The sequence below is a fragment of the Silene latifolia genome, unplaced genomic scaffold (assembly GCF_048544455.1).
Source record: "Silene latifolia isolate original U9 population unplaced genomic scaffold, ASM4854445v1 scaffold_20.1, whole genome shotgun sequence".
NCBI lineage: Eukaryota > Viridiplantae > Streptophyta > Magnoliopsida > Caryophyllales > Caryophyllaceae > Silene > Silene latifolia.
In genome coordinates this window covers 10,704,078-10,723,810 of record NW_027413163.1, presented here as the reverse complement: position 1 = coordinate 10,723,810, position 19,733 = coordinate 10,704,078, and the positions used below count along the sequence as shown (strand labels likewise).

Genomic DNA, 19,733 nt, shown 5'->3' with positions numbered 1-19,733 from the left:
TATGCTGCTCTACCCAGCATATTCACATTAGTAGATTGTTAAATATGAATTCGTCAACAATCTACACATAGATACAACAATCTATTAACCAAAATCTGCTAATTACCAAACACTTCTACTAAATCTGCTAATTGAAATATACTAGTCAAACCTGTTAATCCAATCTGTCATTTATAATCTGCTTGACCAATCTGCTTCTGCTAATATCAATCTGCTGATTACCAAACAGAGCCTATATAATAAACTAAACTAAACTACAAATTCATACCACTCAATATTTCAAACGAATTTAAAAAACTCCACACATATCATACTTCCCCACCCACAGAATGAGTTACTTGAACTCCGTCCAAATTTTAGATCTTCTCCTAGTTACATCCCTACTCTTCATGACCACCCATGCCGCCACATTCACAATTAAAAGTAATTGTAATTTCCCAATTTGGGCTGCAGCCGTTCCAGGGGGTGGGCGAAAGATGAACCGGGGGGATACCTGGACCATCACCGCTAACCCGGGCCAGACCGGAGCCCGCATTTGGGCCCGGACCGGGTGCACTTCAACTGGGCCCAACGGGCTACGCTGCATCACCGGAGACTGCGGTGGGGTCTTCCAGTGCACGGGCTATGGTAAGCCACCGAACACCCTAGCTGAATACGCCCTTAAGCAATTTAACAACCTCGACTTTTTTGATATATCGTTGGTCGACGGGTTCAACGTACCGATGACATTCCTGCCCGTATCCAATGGTTGCACCCGTGGACCAACTTGTCGGGCCAATTTGATTGGGCAGTGCCCAAGTCAGCTACATGCCCCAGGCGGATGTAACAACCCATGCACGGTTTTCAAGACAGACCAATATTGTTGCAATTCAGGTAGCTGTGGACCTACCAATTTTTCAAAATATTTCAAAAACGCCTGCCCTAGTGCTTATAGTTACCCTAAAGATGATCCTACTAGTACTTTTACTTGTCCCAGTGGTACTAATTACGCCGTAACTTTTTGCCCTTGAGTAATTAATTCCTTATTGATTATTGAAGGGAATATATGTTCGGAGTATTATGTATGAGAATCTTACGGACAATATTATGTATGAATAAATGAATATCCATATATTGTAATATTATTGCATTTCAGCGAGTCACTGAAATCTTAAGTGGAGTAACATTGATGAATACAACTACATGCTGAACTTATTACTGGGTTGAATTTCATTTTTTATTAAAGCTATGAAGCCTATTTATTACATTTGTTATTTATGTCATTAATATCATAATATGCCAAAGTTAAGGGGATAGTTACCACTTTCCTGTATTAATAAGTGATAACCTTATAAAGAGAATAAGAAATCAGTGATAGTCTAATATATCAGTGTGATAATCTTCTAATATCTATCTATATCTATATCTATATCTATATCTATATCTATATTAAAACTATAAAACAATCCCAAATTCTTATTTACGACGGGTACTTTTCGTCTCAAATAAAAGACGGGCCAAATGTGACCATTTTATGAGAAAATGTGACCATTTTTTCATAGGTAACATTTTATGAACAGTTTATGAGTGGTCACATTTGGCCGTCTCTTATTTGTGACCGTCACAAGGGAGAATTGCTGTAAAACAATAACTACTAAACATTAGGATGTACACGTGTCCTGTCCTCAGGCACTTTTTTCCAACCCACTAAACTCATTTTCTTATTTGTTTATCTAAAAATCGGCTAAACCCTAATGACTCATATTCATCCTATACAAACACTAAATGTAATACTCCAATAAAATAGGACGTAATTTTATCATAGATATTTTGAAAGTTGCACAAATGGCTAATTCATCATAGATATTTTGAAATTCAATCTGGCTTCTAATCTATGTTAATTACTCGGACTCGAGTCAAAGGATTGGACACGGGTGCATACTCAAATGTCGGACTCGGCTATTTTATGAAAAATTGTCAAGTTTTTGGTTTAAAAGGGGGTGTCGAGTGTCATACCAATGTTCAAGTAAGTGTCGGACACGGGTACGCTAGCTCATATAAAGTGTTCAAAGTAACAAGCCTACCTATTTGTATTTCTCATCTTCCATCTTGAAATGTAGGTACTTCTGAACTTTGAATAGCAGCGATATAGGGGCACACGAATACTCTATTTGCTCTCCAGTCTCCATGATTCATCTAATTGTTTTTTTCCATACTCCTACCGTCCCACCTACTAATCAACATGATTATTTAGCCTTTTAAATCAGCTTGTGATGCTCTTATTTGGTCTCCATGATTCATCAAATTGTTTTTTCCATCCTTTATTTTTTTTGTACTTCCTCTTATAAACATGCCAACTTTAGCTTTAGGTTTTACCCTTTATTTAAAAGTCTGAGGCATTGTTGTCCTGTTATGCTATTTTTCAAGCTTCAAATTTTTTTTTTGGAGGATGCCAAGGATGGACAGGTGTTGGGAATTTGGAAGACCGAAGATAAGGGACATTTTATTCAACAACGATAAAGCTAAAAGTACTTGGGCATTGTCAAATCCCACTCGACTTTCAAGTTCCATAAGCAATTGACACTAAAGTTATCTTTCAATTTTTAGCTCCTTTAATTCTTTCCCAATATTAATGAAATTACTCATGTACTTACATATCTTTCAATCCCTGTCTCACATTCTTGAGTTTAATTTATTAGGGACAAGATCGGCAGAGTTTTTAATCTTATTGATATTAAAGTTATTTTAGTTAGTTTGATTGGAAATTTTCCTCCATGGTATAATTATGCCTGGTTAAAAAAGAATAGCGTTCCTAAGTGACAACTTTTTATCCGGTCTGGAACGAAGGGTGTTCTTTGTTTGATTGAAACTTGAATGATTCAAAAATAAAAATTCTTTACCATTTAAAATATATCTAGTTCGAAAATATTGGCATTTCTTACAAATATATATTGACGATTGAGTTACACTCTTAAATTGACTAACGAGTCATATTTACGCATTGATCGATCTTGGCGGGCGAGTTTGATCCACACCGTTAGTCACTGATAAATCATGTAAGCATCAACGATAAAGAGGCACAGGTCCAAGGGAAGCAAATTGGATAGTTGCACTCCCAACCCGTAAGCAATGGAAATTTTTAAAATAAAAATTCTTACGTTTTTAAAATTCCCTTCAAGTTCATTAGATTGCATGTTGGATAATAGTCTTAGTATTAGAGTTAAGGGGAAAGGAAAAGTGGTTTTTATCCCACATGGATGAGGGAAGTAAGTTATTTATCTGTCATCAGATTTGGATAACAACAGACAGTTATTTGCCTCTCAACAGACACAAGATTTCATATCTATATAAACACAACTCTTGTGCAAATTCCATAATCCAATTTTTAATTTTCTTTCTCCTCTAAAATTCTGATCTTGATGGGAAATTCTCAGAATTGCTGTCTGCGATTTCCGAGTGCTTTGTTGTATCTTTAAGAAGTAAATTTGCCATAACTCTACAGCAATCTAGTGGGAGCAAATATTACTTTACAAAAAGTGATTTCTGTCACGCCTCAAAGCAATTTCCATACCCACTGATCTAACAATTGTAAAGTAATATTTCCGTTCAACATGGAGGCTGGATCTCAGGCAGCGTTTACTCTCATGAACCGTGACTTCTTTAAGTTGGATCGTTGGAAAGACCAAATGTTCTTTCTTCTTACTGCAATGAAGATATCATATCTCCTAGACGAAAATCTGACAGAAGTACCAGAAGCAAAGGAAGCGGAAGAAAAGGAAGTTACTGAATTACGCAAGAAACGAGAAGAAGATGAACATCTATGCCGTGGTCATACTTTGAACCGTCTCTCAAACCGTCTCTACAACTTGTTCACAACTATCAAGTCTCCAAGGGAAATTTGGAAGACACTAGAGACGAGATACACAAATGAAAAGCAAGGCACAAATAAGTTTCTGATTATGAAGTACTTTGAGTTTTCAATGGTAGCTTCTAAGTCTATTATGGATAAAGTCCATGACTTGCAGAATATCGTTAGTAGGCTTAAAGAATTGAAAATTGATATTTTTGATGCATTGCAAGTTGGTGCAGTTGTTGCAAAATTACCACCAAAGTGGCATGACTACAGAAAGAAACTCTTGCACACCACAGAAGATCTGTCCCTTGAACAGATTCAGAAACATTTGCGCATTTAAGAGGAAGCCCGACGCCCCGACTTCAATACAAATCGCAAATGGAAGACTAGTCTGATTCTAAGATTAATCATGTTGTTGTTCAGAATTCTAACAAAAACGCAGGAAAGAATAAGTGAAAGCAGCCAGAAAGAGAATTGTCAAACAACAACAAGAAGGTCAAAACTGACAATAGACCAAAGTGTAATTTCTGTGGAAAGCCAGGACATTTCCAAAGGGACTGCAGACATTGGTTAAAGAAAAAGAAGAAGGACGAGACCAAAAACGTAGCAAACATGGTTGTTGTAAAGGAAACAAATGAAATTATTGCTATGGTTTCTGAAATGCATATAAGTATGGTAACAGAATTGAACATGGCTGGTGTTGCCAAGTCTCATGACTGGTGGTTTGATTCTGGAGCAACCGTCCATGTATGCAGTGAGAAGTCCCAGTTCAAAGAATATGTGGAATGTAGCGAAGCCGAAGATGTCCTAATGGGAAACAATAACACAGCCAAAGTTCTTGACAAAGGCATTGTGGAATTTCAACTTTCTTCGGTAAAGAAAATCAAGTTAATCAATGTTTTCCATGTACCCGACATTAGGAAGAATTTACTCTCTGCAAACCTGTTATGCAAAAGTGGTATTAAGGCTGTTTTAGAGTCTGACAAGTTTATACTATCTAAGAATGGTGTATTCGTAGGAAAAGGATACTCTTGTGATGGCATGTTTAAGTTAAGTGTTAATAATAATAAAAATGTTTCAGTGTACATTGTTGACTCTCAATTTTCATTATGGCATGCTAGATTAGCACATGTTAATTTTAAGTCCTTGAAATTTATGTCTAAAAATGGGTTCATAAATTGTCATAAAATTGATAAAACAAAACAATGCGAAATCTGTGCACAAGCGAAAAAGACAAAGAAACCCTTTCCTACTGCCAAAAGAAATACTGAAATTCTCGATTTGGTACATTCTGACATTTGTGAGTATAATACTATAATGGAATATTATCAAGAGGTGGTATAAGATATTTCATTACATTCATAGATGATAAGTCTATATATACTTATGTGTATCTAATAAAGACTAAAGATGAAGCCTTTGATAAGTTCAAAATATCCAAGGCTGAAGTCGAGAATCAGAAGTCTAAACGGATAAAAATCTTAAGAAGTGATAGAGGTGGTGAGTATTTTCCCACAGAATTTACTTCTTATTGTGAGGAACATGGCATAATACACCAAAGAACTGCTCTGTATACTCCACAACAAAATGGATTGGCCGAAAGAAAGAATCGAACATTGACGAACATGGTCAATGCAATGTTAATTAACTCTGGCCTACCTTTAAGCTTATGGGGACGGGCATTGTTAACAACTTGTCATCTTCGTAACAGAATACCATCAAAGAAAAGTAAAATATCTCCATATGAAGTATGGAGAGGAAGACAACCTAACCTCAATTACATTAAGGTGTGGGGTGGGGTTGTATTGCATATTACAGAGTTCCAGATCCAAGAAGAACAAAGCTGGGTCCTCGAGCACTAAAGAGTGTTTTTGTAGGATATGCCGAAAATTCTAAAGCTTATAGGCTGTTAGATTTGGACTCCAATGTCATTGTGGATTCAAGAGATGTCGAATTTTTCGAAACTAAGTTTATCAATGACAAAGATAGTGAAGATTACTCTTCAAGACATGATCCTACTATCCCTCATAATCCTTCTGATCCAAATATCAACAAGCGTAAGCATGTTGAACAAGAGGAACCAAGGAGGAGTCAAAGAGCTAGAACGGAGAAAAGTTTCGGACCTGATTTTGTATCTCCTGAAAATATACGACTCTGTCTTGTTGAAGGAAATAGAAAAGAAGTATTTAATAAAATACCTATAATACTCCACATTGATGGAGAACCCAAAACTTACAGAGAAGCCATATCTTCAAGAGATGTTGCTTTCTGGAAAGAGGCAATAAATGATGAAATGGATTCATTATTGGGTAACAATACATGGGTCCTAGTTGATTTGCCACCAGGTTCAAAAGCAATAGGATGTAAATGGGTATTCAGAGTTAAATATAACACCGTTGGTACAGTTCAAACTTATAAAGCCAGATTAGTGGCTAAAGGCTTTCGACAAAAGGAAGGCATCGATTATTTTGATACATATGCACCCGTGGCAAGAATTACGTCCATCCGAACACTTTTAGCATTAGCTTCGATTTATAAGTTAGAAGTACATCAAATGGATGTTAAGACGGCCTTTCTAAATGGAGATTTAGAAGAGGAGGTGTATATGGAACAACCAGAAGGGTTTGTACTTCCTGGAAATGAAAATAAGGTTTGTAAGCTTGTTAAATCATTGTACGGTTTAAAGCAAGCTCCTACAATTGCATGAAAAGTTTGATTCCATTGTTTTATAATATGGGTTCCAACATAACAGCGCAGATAGATGCGTTTACACTAAATTTGTGGATAAATTTAGTGTTATTATTTGTCTTTATGCTGATGACATGCTAATCATTAGCTCAAATATGGAAGGTGTAAATGATACTAAAACCTTCTTAATGTCTCAATTCAAGATGAAAGATCTTGGAGAAGTCGACACTATATTGGGTATTAAAGTTCTCAAAAGTGGGGATTTTTCTTTGTCGAAAAGTCATTATATAGAGAACATCTTGAACAAATACAAGCATCTTAACATCAAAGAATTCAATACACCATATGATGTTTCCTGCAAGCTAGTAAAAAATACAGGAAGATCAAACTCACAAACGGAATATGCTAGTGTAGTCGGAAGTTTAATGTATGTAATGCATTGTACTAGACCAGACATTGCTTTTGCCGTATGTAAACTTTCAAGATATAATAGCAATCCGGGAGCAGATCATTGGAAAGCCATAACTCAGGTACTTGGATATCTGAAAAAGACTAAAAATCTTAAATTATCATATAATGGCTTTCCAAACAGTGTTAGAAGGATATACTTGATGCTAGTTGGATAACTAGTACAGTGAGAATAAATCCACATCAAAGTTGGATATTCACATTGGAAGGAGTCGCTATATCTTGGGCATCCAAGAAACAGACGTGTATCACTCATTCCACCATGGAATCGAGTTTATAGCTCTTCTTTGCAGCAGGTAAAGAAGCAGAATGGCTGAGGAATTTTTTGTTGGATATAAAGTTGTGGCCACAACCAATGCCAGCTATTTCTGTTTATTGTGATAGCGCAGCCACTATGTCTAGAGCAAGGAGTAAAATTTATAATGGAAAATCTAGACATATAAGCCCAAGACATGCATTTATCAGATAATTAATTTCTCGAGGTATAATCACCATTATTTATGTGAGATCTTGCAATAACTTAGCAGATCCATTCACAAAACCGCTCTCAAGAGATTTGGTGAAATTGACCTTGAAGGGAATGGGATTAAAAGATCTAATAATTCCATCCTAAGAGCCACCTATAGAAGAAACCCAATTTCTTTCTGGTTAAACACTTGATTAGAAGTTTAAAGGGTAATAACTATCTATTGATCAGTGGTCAGCATATGGTACTAGAATTGGTACCAGGAAGAGTGGATGAGTGTTAAGCACTCTTAATGGAGTTGAAAATCGAGTTACTCGACAAAGTAAGAACTTCACCTATATAAGCAAAGGAAGTGGTGCCGCTTCTAACAAAAGTTCCAACACTTTTGTAATTGCTTATGAATTTAAGGAAGAGCACAAGGCCATAGACGTGCTAAAGGTCATACCAAGAACATTAATATATCTAGTCTTGTGTGGGGATTATTCGACATTAATATACAAACTTGGTTTAAGCAAGCAGCCACCAAAGTTTGATTACTGCTTTGGTAATTCTACACTAAGTGGAAGTTTAAGTTGAAAGACACTTTCATTTAAGCAAGTCTAGAATCATGGTCGTCTAATACTACAGACTAAGTGGGGAATTGTTGGATAATAGTCTTAGTTTTAGAGTTAAGGGAGAAGGAAAAGTGGTTTTTATCCCACATGGATGAGGGAAGTAAGTTATTTATCTGTCATCAGATTTGGATAACAACAGACAGTTATTTGCCTCTCAACAGACACAAGATTTCATATCTATATAAACACAACTCTTGTGCAAATCCCTTTGTCCGATTTTTAATTTTCTTTCTCCTCTAAAATTCTGATCTTGATGGGAAATTCTCAGAATTGTTGTCTACGATTTCCGAGTGCTTTGTTATATCCTTAAGAAGTAAATTTGCCATAACTCTACAGCAATCTAGTGGGGGCAAATATTACTTTACAGAAAGTGATTTCTGTCCCGCCTCAAAGCAATTTCCATACCCATTGTTTGGGCCAAAAATCACATAATAGGAAAAGGCCCACTTAAAAAATAATGGGTCATAAGAGAAAGGATAAGGAGAAGGAGAGCCCATAGTTGGAGTAAAGCACGGGGGAAGGGGAGTGGGCTGGCATATGTGGGAAGAGACCAAAAGCCCATTGGAGGAGACGCTTGGAATTAGGAAAGAGGAGTTAGGGAGAAGTTATGGAGAAGTCAGGGAGATCAGGGAGAATTGAGGGAGACGACCAAACATGGAAAGAGTTGTTATGGAAGTTATATTCCCTTTCCATAATCAAGGAAGGATATGACTGGGGTTCTTACCCTATAAATAGCCAAGGATGCAATCAAATAAGGACATTCACACATTCACATTCATATTCACATACGCACACATAAATTCATCCAAGATCATACAAGCTCGATACCTCGTGCTAGCAAGATTAGCATTACGACACAATTGTAATCATCCTCCTATTTAAAGCTAGTGCAGAATTTGGCAGGGTACCGTCCCTCCCGCGGTTGTTCCCACATTGGGTTTTCCGCGTCACCAAATCTTACGTGTTAATTTATATTTCGTACTTTATTTCCTTATTTAAATATTGTCATACAAACAAACTATCAAACATCCGACGAGTAAGACCGCATTGACCCGAATGAACCAATTCGGTAAAAAATACCTAAACAGTTTGGCGCCCACCGTGGGGCATTGTGGTCGTCAATCGTTGATAATCTAAGAATGCAATGGATAACCAAGCATCGGAATCCGTGTCAGGGAGCAGACAACCGTCACCACCGCCGACCTCTACTCAAAACCCAGCATCGACAGTGGTAACGCAAGCTCTCGGACATACCTCAAGAACCACACCAACAGAAAAAACTTCTTTGCCTCCTAAAGCTCCTGCTGTCACGACCCAAGCTAGATCCGTAAGGGAACGACAAGCTCAGGCCTCACCCCGCCACCTAGCCCCACACAAACCTTGCTCGCTGGCGTGGAGAACCTCCAGAAGGCCATGGAAAACATGAGAGAAGACTAGAAGAAAGTCAAGTCAAGCAAGGAAGAGGGACACGAGCTGCGGGCGCGAGATAGACATCCTGAAATGCAGCGATCCGCCACCTCGATAAGCGGGGGCGGGGGAAGGAAGGTCTCCACTAGTAGATCGACACATGGGGCATCGAGCGTGAACAGAATTCACTTCGACAGATACCAGTAACCGGTAAGTGGTAACAAGGTTGGATCTAACTACATGATGACGGGATGGAAGAATAACCCCACGAGGGTGGGATACCTCACACCGATACATGGCCATCAGCCAGCTATGTGGAGGCACGAACAGGTGGCATCCCCTCGCGATTTCCAAGAAGAATTGATCGTACACCTGGAAGCGAGACCCGAGTGGAACCAGCAAGTGAATTGGCAGCAGAGAACAATCGTTACTTCTACTCCCCTAGCTGCTGGGACACATCAGAACCTTCAAGAATTCGGGTCGAGGCAAAGATATTGAATCGGCCAGCAAGAATGACAAAGCGGACCCAGACTCGAGCGGCCCTGTAGATAACGAACCAAAGAAGATTGGAGCTAAGGGAGATGCTAAGCGGGGTCCCGTGGATTGCCGCCCCCTCAAGAAAGCAAGACCGATGTATTCCGACTCACCATTCGTGGACACCATATCCATCACAGCCATGCCAAAGGGATTCACAAATCCAAATATGGGTCTTTGACGGCACATCAGATCCCTTTGACCATATAAGCCAGTACAAGTAGAAGATGATGACAGTAACAGCCGTAGGGTAAGTCAGGGAGGCTTGCATGTGTAAAGTATTTGGATCCACATTAACAGGGCCAGCACTTCGATGGTTTGTAAGCATGCCCAACAGGTTGATATCCACATTTGCTGAATTAGTAAACGCGTTCACCTAACAGTTTGCAAGCAGCAGGAAGCCGCAAAAGCATGCGGGAGATCTGTACAGAATCGTCCAGGGGGCAGGAGAGACCATTGGAGAATACAATACTAGATTCAACAATGAGAAGGTAGTAGTACGAGAGTGCGACATTTCGACAGCAATGGATGCCTTCGGGAGAGGCCTCCACTATGACTCCGACCTATACCAGCAGCTGACTATGCATCCCTACCATAGTTTTGAGACAGTACAAGAAAAGGCAGATGCCGCAATCAGACTGGAAGAAGACATCCTAGCCAGAGCCAGCCTACCTAATACACCAAGTGTTTCTAGTACCTCAGCCGTGGAGAAATCAGGAAGAAAGAAAACCACCAGCAAGAAGAATGAGAGGTATAGGCCATATGGAAGGGGAGTCAACAAAATCGAAGAAAATCAGCAACTCCCTACTCTGGCAGAATACAGATTCACTACAGGTATCGGAGGAATCCCGAAGACACTCAAGGAAATGGGAGATGGAGTAAGGTGGCCCAAGCCGCCAGTAGAAGGGCAGGCATGGCGGAAAGATAACAAGAAGAAGTGTGAATTCCATCGTGATATTGGGCATAACACTGAAGACTGTTACGCACTACGAAGAGAGATCAAGCGCCTGTACGAACAAGGAGAACTGAGCCACCTATTACAACGTGAGGGCAAGCAGCAAGATAAGGTAGGCTCCGCGAAGCCTGCAAATCCACCCACATGCACCAAGATCATAAACGTGATAACAGGCGGCTCAGATATAAGTGGACTAACATACTCGGCAGCCAAGAGGTATGCCACCGGTACTAAAGGAGATAGAACAACAAATTCTTGCAGAATTTCTCACAGTGATCTGCCAGCAGTCACCTTCGATGAGGGAGATACGTATGACGAACGGGAACATCATGATGCACTCATTATCATCTTGTCAATGGCTAACTGTACAGTTAGAAAGGTCTTGGTAGACACAGGCAGCTCGGTCAATCTGATTATGCTGAAAACCATAGAGAACATGGGATTCAGCAAGAAGGATTTGCAGAAGAAGACTATCCCACTAGTAGGCTTCAAATGAGATACCAACTCATCAAGGGCGAGATAGTTATCCCTACCTACGTGGGAGGAGTCAATAAGCAGATCAGATACCTGGTTATAGACGGACCCTCTACCTACAATGTCATCCTAGGAAGACCGTGGCTACACCAGAAGAAAGCAGTCCCTTCAACGTATCACCAATGCATAAAATTCCCCACACCATAGGGAGTAGAGACAATAAGAGGAGATCAGGAGGAAGCTAGAGGCTGCTATAAGAAGGCACTAAAGTGCACTGCCAGCCCTCCCGCATAGCAATTACTTAAATGTACTGCTAGGACGAATACATCGAGCCCCCAACAGAAGAGCTGGATCAAATTAACCTGGACAAGCTGCACCCAAAAAGAACTGTGCTAATTGGAGCTGGATGCACAGGAAGCTTAAGACAGCAATTAATCAATTTTCTGAAAGACAACATGGATTGTTTCGCATGGTCACACGACGACATGATAGGGATAGATCCGTCCATCATAACGCATAAGCTCAGTGTGGACCCAAAGTGTAAACCCGTCTAACAGAGAAGAAGAAAGTTTGCAGCAGAAAGGAACAAGGTGATCAACCAAGAGGTAAATAGCCTCCTGGCAGAAAAGAAAATAAGAGAAGTAAAGTATCCAGAGTGGTTGTCCAACGTAGTGGTGGTGCCTAAGAAGAACGGAAAGTGGAGAGTATGCGTGGACTTCACCGACCTCAACAAAGCATGCCCTAAAGATCCCTTCCCGCTGCCTCATATTGATGCAATGGTGGATGCGACAGCTGGGCACGAAATGTTGACATTCCTGGACGCATGGAGTGGGTACAACCAGATCAAGCTGGATCCTGCAGATCAAGAGAAAACGGCATTCATGTCTGAAAGAGGAATATATTGTTACAACGTCATGCCATTCGGCCTAAAGAATGTAGGCTCCACATATCAGAGCCTGGTTAACCGCATGTTTAAAGAACAGATAGGAAGAACTATGGAGGTATATATTGATGACATGGTGGTAAGGTCAGAAAAAGCCAAAGATCATATGCGGCACCTGGCAGAAACATTTAGTACCCTGAGGGAGTACAAAATGAAGCTAAATCCATCTAAATGTACCTTCGGGGTATCCTCTGGCAAATTCTTAGGCTACATTGTAACTCAAAGAGGGATAGAAGCCAGCATCGAGCAGATCAAAGCCGTCTTACAATTAGAGTCACCTGAAAAGCCTAAAGATGTTCAAATACTAGCTGGCAAGGTAGCAGCCCTGAAATTTGAGTGGACCGGGGATCACGAGCAAGCATTCAGAGAGCTGAAACACTACCTCAGTAGCCCACCACTGCTATCAAAACCGGAACCAGGAGAACCACTATTTTTATACCTGGCCGTCACAGAGGTGGCAGTGAGCGCTGTCCTAGTCAGAGAGCAGGAAAAGGAGCAGAAGCCAGTATACTACGTAAGCAAGTCTCTACTGCCGGCAGAGACCAGGTACACATCTCTTGAAAAATTAGTACTAGCACTGGTAGTAGCATTTTACAAGTTGCGCCCCTATTTTGAGTCCCACACCATACATGTTGTGACCAACTACCCGCTGAAATCTATCATGAGGAAGCCGAATCACAAAGAATGTCAAAGTGGTCTCAGTACACCTCGGTGGGTACGATATCCAGATGACCCCGAACAAAAATCAAATCACAAGCACTCGGCAGACTTTGTGTCGACTTCAGCCACCATCCAAAAATCGCGACGAGGAAATCCTCACCTTGGAGGGGAACAAGGAGGCAGAGGTCTGGCAGATGCATATTGACGGAGCCTCCAACCAAAGGGGGGCAAGTGTAGGGTTGATCCTGCGGTCACCACAGGGAGACCTGATAGCACAAGCGGTAAGATGTGAATTCAAGGCAACCAATAATGAAACAGAGTACGAGGCCTTGATATTAGAAATGAAGCTAGCTCTGGAATTAGGAGTCAGGCACCTACACATATCCAGTGACTCTCTACAAATAGTCAACCATGTAAATGACGAGTTTATAGCCAGAGATTCAAAAATGATTGCATACTTAAAAGTAGCAAGGGAGTTAAAGCAGAAATTCAAAAATTGCAAGCTTAAGCAGATCCCCATAGATCAGAACGTGGAAGCAGATGCCTTAGCAACCCTCGGGGCAACATTCAAACCGACAGAACTGTCCAGCATCCCCATAGCACACATGCTAGAGCCTTCTATCCAGAAGGCAGATGAAATAGATAGATGAGAACTGGAGGATCCACAGAACGGAGAGGGAGTCCAGGCAGCTACAGAGGTAGGTGAGGACTCTCAGCCAGCCGATCAGCCACCTGACCAAACAGCCGAACATGCAAATGACTGGGATTGGCGCACATCCTACCTAGACTGGTTGCGTTATACCAAGCTGCCATATGACAAGAAGGAAGTGATAGCTTTCAGAGTAAAGGCCTTCAGGTTCATACTTATTGACGATATACTATTCAGGAAGTCACTGGCAGGCCCCTACTTACGATGCCTGGACAAGGAGGAGGCGCAGACTGTGTTACATGCTCTCCACAGTGGCGAATGTGGAAATCATGTAGGGGGCAGGAGTCTGGCAAATAAAGCTCTCAGGCAGGGATACTTCTGGCCCACAATAAAGGCAGATGCAGCACAATATGCACGCAAGTGTGACGCCTGCCAGCACTCAGCACCAATGATCCATCAGCCAGCAGAACCCTTGCACCCTATCATTTCTCCTTGGCCATTCATGGCATGGGGCATGGACATAGTAGGACCTCTGCCAAGAGCCACAGGAAATAGGACATGGATGCTGGCAATGACAGATTACTTCTCCAAGTGGATAGAGGCAGAAGTATTCACAGAAGTAAAGGACAAACAAGTCATTTCGTTTATAAAACGAAACATCATTTGCAGGTTTGGTATCCCATCAGAAATCATATGTGACAATGGCTCACAATTCATCTCCAACGATACCGAGGGATACTGTGCCAGGTGGAACATCACCCTGAAAAAGTCAGCACCCAGGACTCAAAAGTCCAACGGGCAAGCTGAGTCCAGTAACAAAATCATCATGGACAACCTAAGAAGGAGGTTACAGGAGTTAGGAGGAAAGTGGGCAGATGAATTGCCACTGGTATTGTGGTCAGATAGAACAACGCCAAAGATAGCAACAGGTCAAACACCCTTCAGCCTGGTGCTTGGCGTGGAAGCAGTCATTCCATCAAAAGTTCTAGTTCCCACTCACAGGTACGAATGTATGACAGGGGAACTGAACAATGCAGAGATGGTCAGAAGCCTGGACACAGTAGACGAACTACGAGCAAGTGCAAAAATACGTCTGGCTGCCTACAAGCAGTCAGTGGCCAGGAGTTACAATAAGAATGTGAAAGTCATGATCCTGGAGGTAGGAGACCTGGTTCTCTGAGAGGTGTTTCAAAACACTAAGAATCGAAAGGCGGCAAATTCGCCTACAAATGGGAAGGACCATACCAGGTAGAAGGAGTTGTTGGCCATGGTGCATACAGACTGATGACTATAGAAGGTCAAATCATACAGCGCCCATGGAACATACTTCACCTGAAGAGATATTACTTTTAATAATAAGTAGATTTTAGCCTTCAGAATGATGTACTATGAAAAGCCAAATCATTTTGAAATAAAAATCCGGTGGTAGGCATACCGCCAATTTCATTCCTATTTTTGGTATCTCTAACTGTTTCAAACTTTAAACTGCTATTATATGGTGTGGTCTGGCAGCGTCCTGGGACCACAATTGCTCTGGTACCCCATGAGATGGCGTCATGTACTTCACATCATTTTAATAGATTTTCCTATTTTCAAGCTTCTCTAAGTACATCACTCTGAATCCTAGTGTCTATGGTACGTTGAAAGGATATCTAGCAGGACTATCAACTGCCAACACGGGGTGACAAGGCATATGGCACTCCAACATGCCTAACCTATTTTCTCCATCAGGAGCACCCTCACCAGGCGGACTGTGGAACATACGAAAGGGAGCCTGGTTGACAGCTAAACACACTTACCCAGCTACCGCTGATACCACCCATGGACGTACCTCGCATTAATTGCAATTAATCAGGGCCCCAGCATGCATGCATACGAACATGGAACGTAGGGATCTCTGAGCTACCAGAATCTTGCCGCGTCACATTGGTCCTGGAACGACGATAAACTTGCCTAAACTACGCCCCTGTTGGCTTTAAACGTGATGAACACACCTTGCGTCATGAACAAGGTTAAGTAGTCCAAAATCGCGGCATACGCCTAAATTAGTCGTCAGACTGACACGACAGCTAGCTGAGTCGGGATCAGCCTTTTCAAGCTAACACGACTGGTCTAAATCAACCTCTCAGGATGACACGGCCACCACACCTTACATTGCGGCATACGCTGAATCGGTCAAATAGATCGAAACGGCGACTAGTCCGAGTCGAAAGTCAGCCTCTTCAGGATGACAGGACTCGCCTAAATCGGCTAGCAGGCTGACACGGCAACCTTCTAAACTAAGGAAACCTAAGAAACAAGCACACAAGATATAAGCTAAAACTTGCCAAAAATTAAGGCAAGGGGCATTCCAAAACATGGCCAAAATACGGCCCCTGAGTTTAACCGCCACCTTGGCGGAGCTACCAGAAAAAGTTTAAAAATTTACAAGTCTGCCACCACTGGGCCAGACTACCAAAAGTTCATTGATAATAAAAAAAACCAACTTAATTATCGGTCACTTTAATGACCTCCACTTCTGGCACCTCCTCTGCCTGCAGACCCTCTATTTCAGGTATCGCACCAGCTTGCACACCCTCAGCTGCCATAGCCTCCTGAGCACCGTCAGCAGCATGTTGGGGCATTCCAGCATCTCCACCAGCAGCGTGCTCAGCCAGTGTAGGAGAATTCACCTCCCCAACTTCAGGCATCAGCGCACTCAGATCAGGTGGGGTGGGGTAGAGCATCTCCAGCTGCCTCTCCTCCTCCTCTATAGCTTGTTGGGTGGGAGCCTCCTCAAGAGCAGCACGTATCCCGCTGATTTTTCCCCGCCAGGTAGCATAGGCAACGACATTGGTGGCCAGGGAGATCAGCTCGCTGATCTTCTCGTCATAACGTTTAAGGGAATCAGAGAAGGTGTTGCACACCTCTTGAGTGCATGCCAGCTGATCAGCCCCTTCCTTCAACTTCTTCTTGACACCAGCGAGCTCAGCCTTCAGCTCCACCACGCGTTCCTTCAGATCAGATCGCTGCTGCGCCAAATCGGCAACTGTCCCCTTCAGCTCTTGGTTTTTGGCGTTGGTGGCGCGACTGGTGGTCTGCACTATGTTGATCATCTTTGTTAGGCCTGAAAATCCGCAGACCACCCTGATCATCATCTCATCTAAACCTGACTGCCAGGCTCTCAGGGCACATGAAATTAGGCGCCAGGCCATGGAGAGGACAACGGTCCAAATATCAGGACAATATTTGACCATATCCTCGTATATTAATGGAAATAAATACGCAGCATTAAGTATGAAGATTGTGCAGTAAATACGGTAATTAAGAGGGAAATATTCAGCAATTATTACCAGCAATTTATGGAGAATATTCAGTCTTCAATGCTTGATCATGCAGCCGTTCAAGATAGGAAGCTATATAAAGAACACTTGAGAGATCTGAAGAAGGACATCATTCATACGCAAGAAGATATACACATATTACATAGAAATACAAGCATTGTTATTATCATAAGAATATTCTCTCAAATCGTATAGTGAAATCCTCTCATGGCTTGGTGCCCGTGTTTTTTTCCCATTCAAGGGTTTTCCACGTACAAAATTATTTGTCTTGTTATTTTTGTTATCTTATTTACAGCTTAATATCGTACCAAACCCGACCAGAAATCTAATTAGAGCTAGTTAACCCTGCACGATATCACCCTGACCTGATTTCGCCTTGCGCAAAATCCACACAAAACAATTGGCGCCCACCGTGGGGCATCTAGCTCTTTAATCCTTTTTTGCTTATCTTACAAAAACTTAAAAACCTACAAAAATGGCCCAACCCACCGTTGAAGATCAATTGAATGCAGCTCTCCAAAAAATCGCTGAGTTGGAAAGCCTAAAAGAAAAAGTGGCCCAAATCGAAGCGAGAAATCCCGAACCGAAAGAATCGAGTCACCCTGAAACAAAGATTGGAAAAAACCCAAGGGGCAGGCTCTAGATTCCAACCAGGAACCCCATTTTCATCAATCATCAAAAACATTGATTTTTCCAGTTTTGGGAGCCCAAATACTCCTAAAATCACTAACGTAGATGGTGATGAAGAGCCGAAAAATGATGATAAACCTGATGAATCTGCGGCTATCATGATGGCGAAAGTGGTTCAGAGATCAAGAAACTCAATGAAAAATTTGACAAGATACCAGGAGTACCCGCGTATGGGAAGAAGTCGCCCCGGCATAAATATGCCGATTCACCCTTCATAGACGAAATAGCCAAAGTAGACCTACCAAAGAAATTCACAATTCCATCCATGATGGTCTATGATGGAACCACGGATCCACAAAATCACGTGGCTCTTTACAAGCATAAGATGCTGGCTGCATCCATTCCTAGCGAGTTCAGACAAGTTTGCATGTGCAAAGGGTTTGGAACGACCCTGACCGGCCCGCCTCGTAATGGTACATCAACCCGCCATCGGCAAGATCCACTCCTTTGCCAACCTGATTAACGGTTTCAACCAAGGTTCGCAAGTAGCGGGAGTTGGAGAAACGATCCGGTGACCTTTACCGAGTTACACGAAGCCCGATGAAACTCTCGGACATTCCTTGCAAGGTTCAACAAAGAAAAAGTATCTATACCCGGATGTGACGTTGGAACAAAGGTGGAGGCATTTAGACAGGGGGTTACTACCACATAGTGACTTATACGGTGAACTCACTAAGTATCCCCGCCACACCTTCGAAGATGTTCAGGCCAAGACCCTTGCCTTCATCAGTGGAAGAAGATAAAAGCTACAAGCTTGGATCACCCAAAGGACCAAGGGATCATGAAAAAAGCAATAGGAAAAGCAACGGAGGGAACAATTACGGACCTACTCCATATTCCGGCCGGATCGGTCGAAGTCAACCCGACTCATGAGTATCAAGGTAAGGCTAAGGTTTATCCACCTATCTCCGAACATAACTTTTGTGTTGATACTGCAGGATTGATCCAGAGGCTTGACAACATGGGAACAGCTGTTAGATGGCCCAGGAAGGTAGAAAATCCAAATCCCAGAAGAGACAATTCAAAATGGTGCGAATTCCACATGGATATTGGACACACCACGGCTGATTATTTCACTCTAAGGAAGGAAGTGGCCTACTGCTGAAAATCGGGATACTTAAAAGACCCGATCAAGTCAAAAGGCGAATGCAAACCAGGATAAAGAAAATCGAGCACAAGCAGATCGCAGTCTCCCTCCACCACCACCACTCTATGAAGTAAAATTCATATCAGGCGGTTCAGAGATTTGTGGCCTGATAAGCTCAGCGGCAAAAAAGATAGCCAGGACACCAAGGACCGTGTCACCCTGCAAGCTGGATCCTGTTCCAACAATCACTTTCAATGATTGCAACCTGGTGGGCATCCCTGATGTTCATCACGATGGCCTGGTCATTTCTATGCGAACAACAACCACAAGAAGAAGGATCCTGGTAGATGGAGGCAAACTCAAGAAACCCGATCATGCTTGACGTCTTTGAAAGCCATGAAGATAAACGAGGATCAAATCACCAAAAATTCAGCGTCCTAGTAGGTTTCAGTGGTGAAACCAGGAGCACTCTAGGAGAGATCCACCTCCCAACCTATGTGGAGGGAGTCTCATCCTATGAAAAGTTTGGGGTCCTTGACTGCTTGTCATCCTACAACGCCATCCTGGGCAGACCCTGGATTCACAATGTCAAGGCCGTACCATCAACCTATCACCAGTGCATCAAGATACCAACAGACTGGGGCATAGCCACAATTAAAGGGGATCACAAGGCAGCCCAGGAGTGCTACACAACAGCCTTGAAGCCTTCTAAGGCAGGTAAGTCCCTGGCATAGCAATTACAGTACCCTGTCAGGAGCACGTATGTAGCACCTCCCAGAATGGAAACAGATCAAGTAATTCTAGACCCTAAGTACCCTGACAGGTATGTTTTAATAGGATCTGACGTGCCAGATAATGTCAGGCCTGGACTGGTAAAATTCCTTAAAAATAAATCATCTTGGTTTGCTTGGTCACATTTTGATATGACTGGAATTAGTGCTGA

The 19,733-nt window shown here is 42.0% G+C and overlaps 1 protein-coding gene across 1 annotated transcript; it reads left to right on the top strand.

Annotated features, from left to right (window-relative positions):
• The first annotated feature begins 261 nt into the window (after positions 1-261).
• LOC141638524 (protein P21-like) lies at positions 262-1,207 on the top strand. The gene has a single exon (XM_074447934.1). The coding sequence runs from the start codon at positions 330-332 to the stop codon at positions 1,008-1,010; it is 681 nt and encodes a 226-aa protein (XP_074304035.1). The 5' UTR covers positions 262-329; the 3' UTR covers positions 1,011-1,207.
• Positions 1,208-19,733: the final 18,526 nt, after the last annotated feature.

What these genes read in the sequence shown, in the direction of transcription:
- LOC141638524 (XM_074447934.1), top strand. Translation starts at nt 330, where the DNA reads ATGAGTTACTTGAACTCCGTCCAAATTTTAGATCTTCTCCTAGTTACA.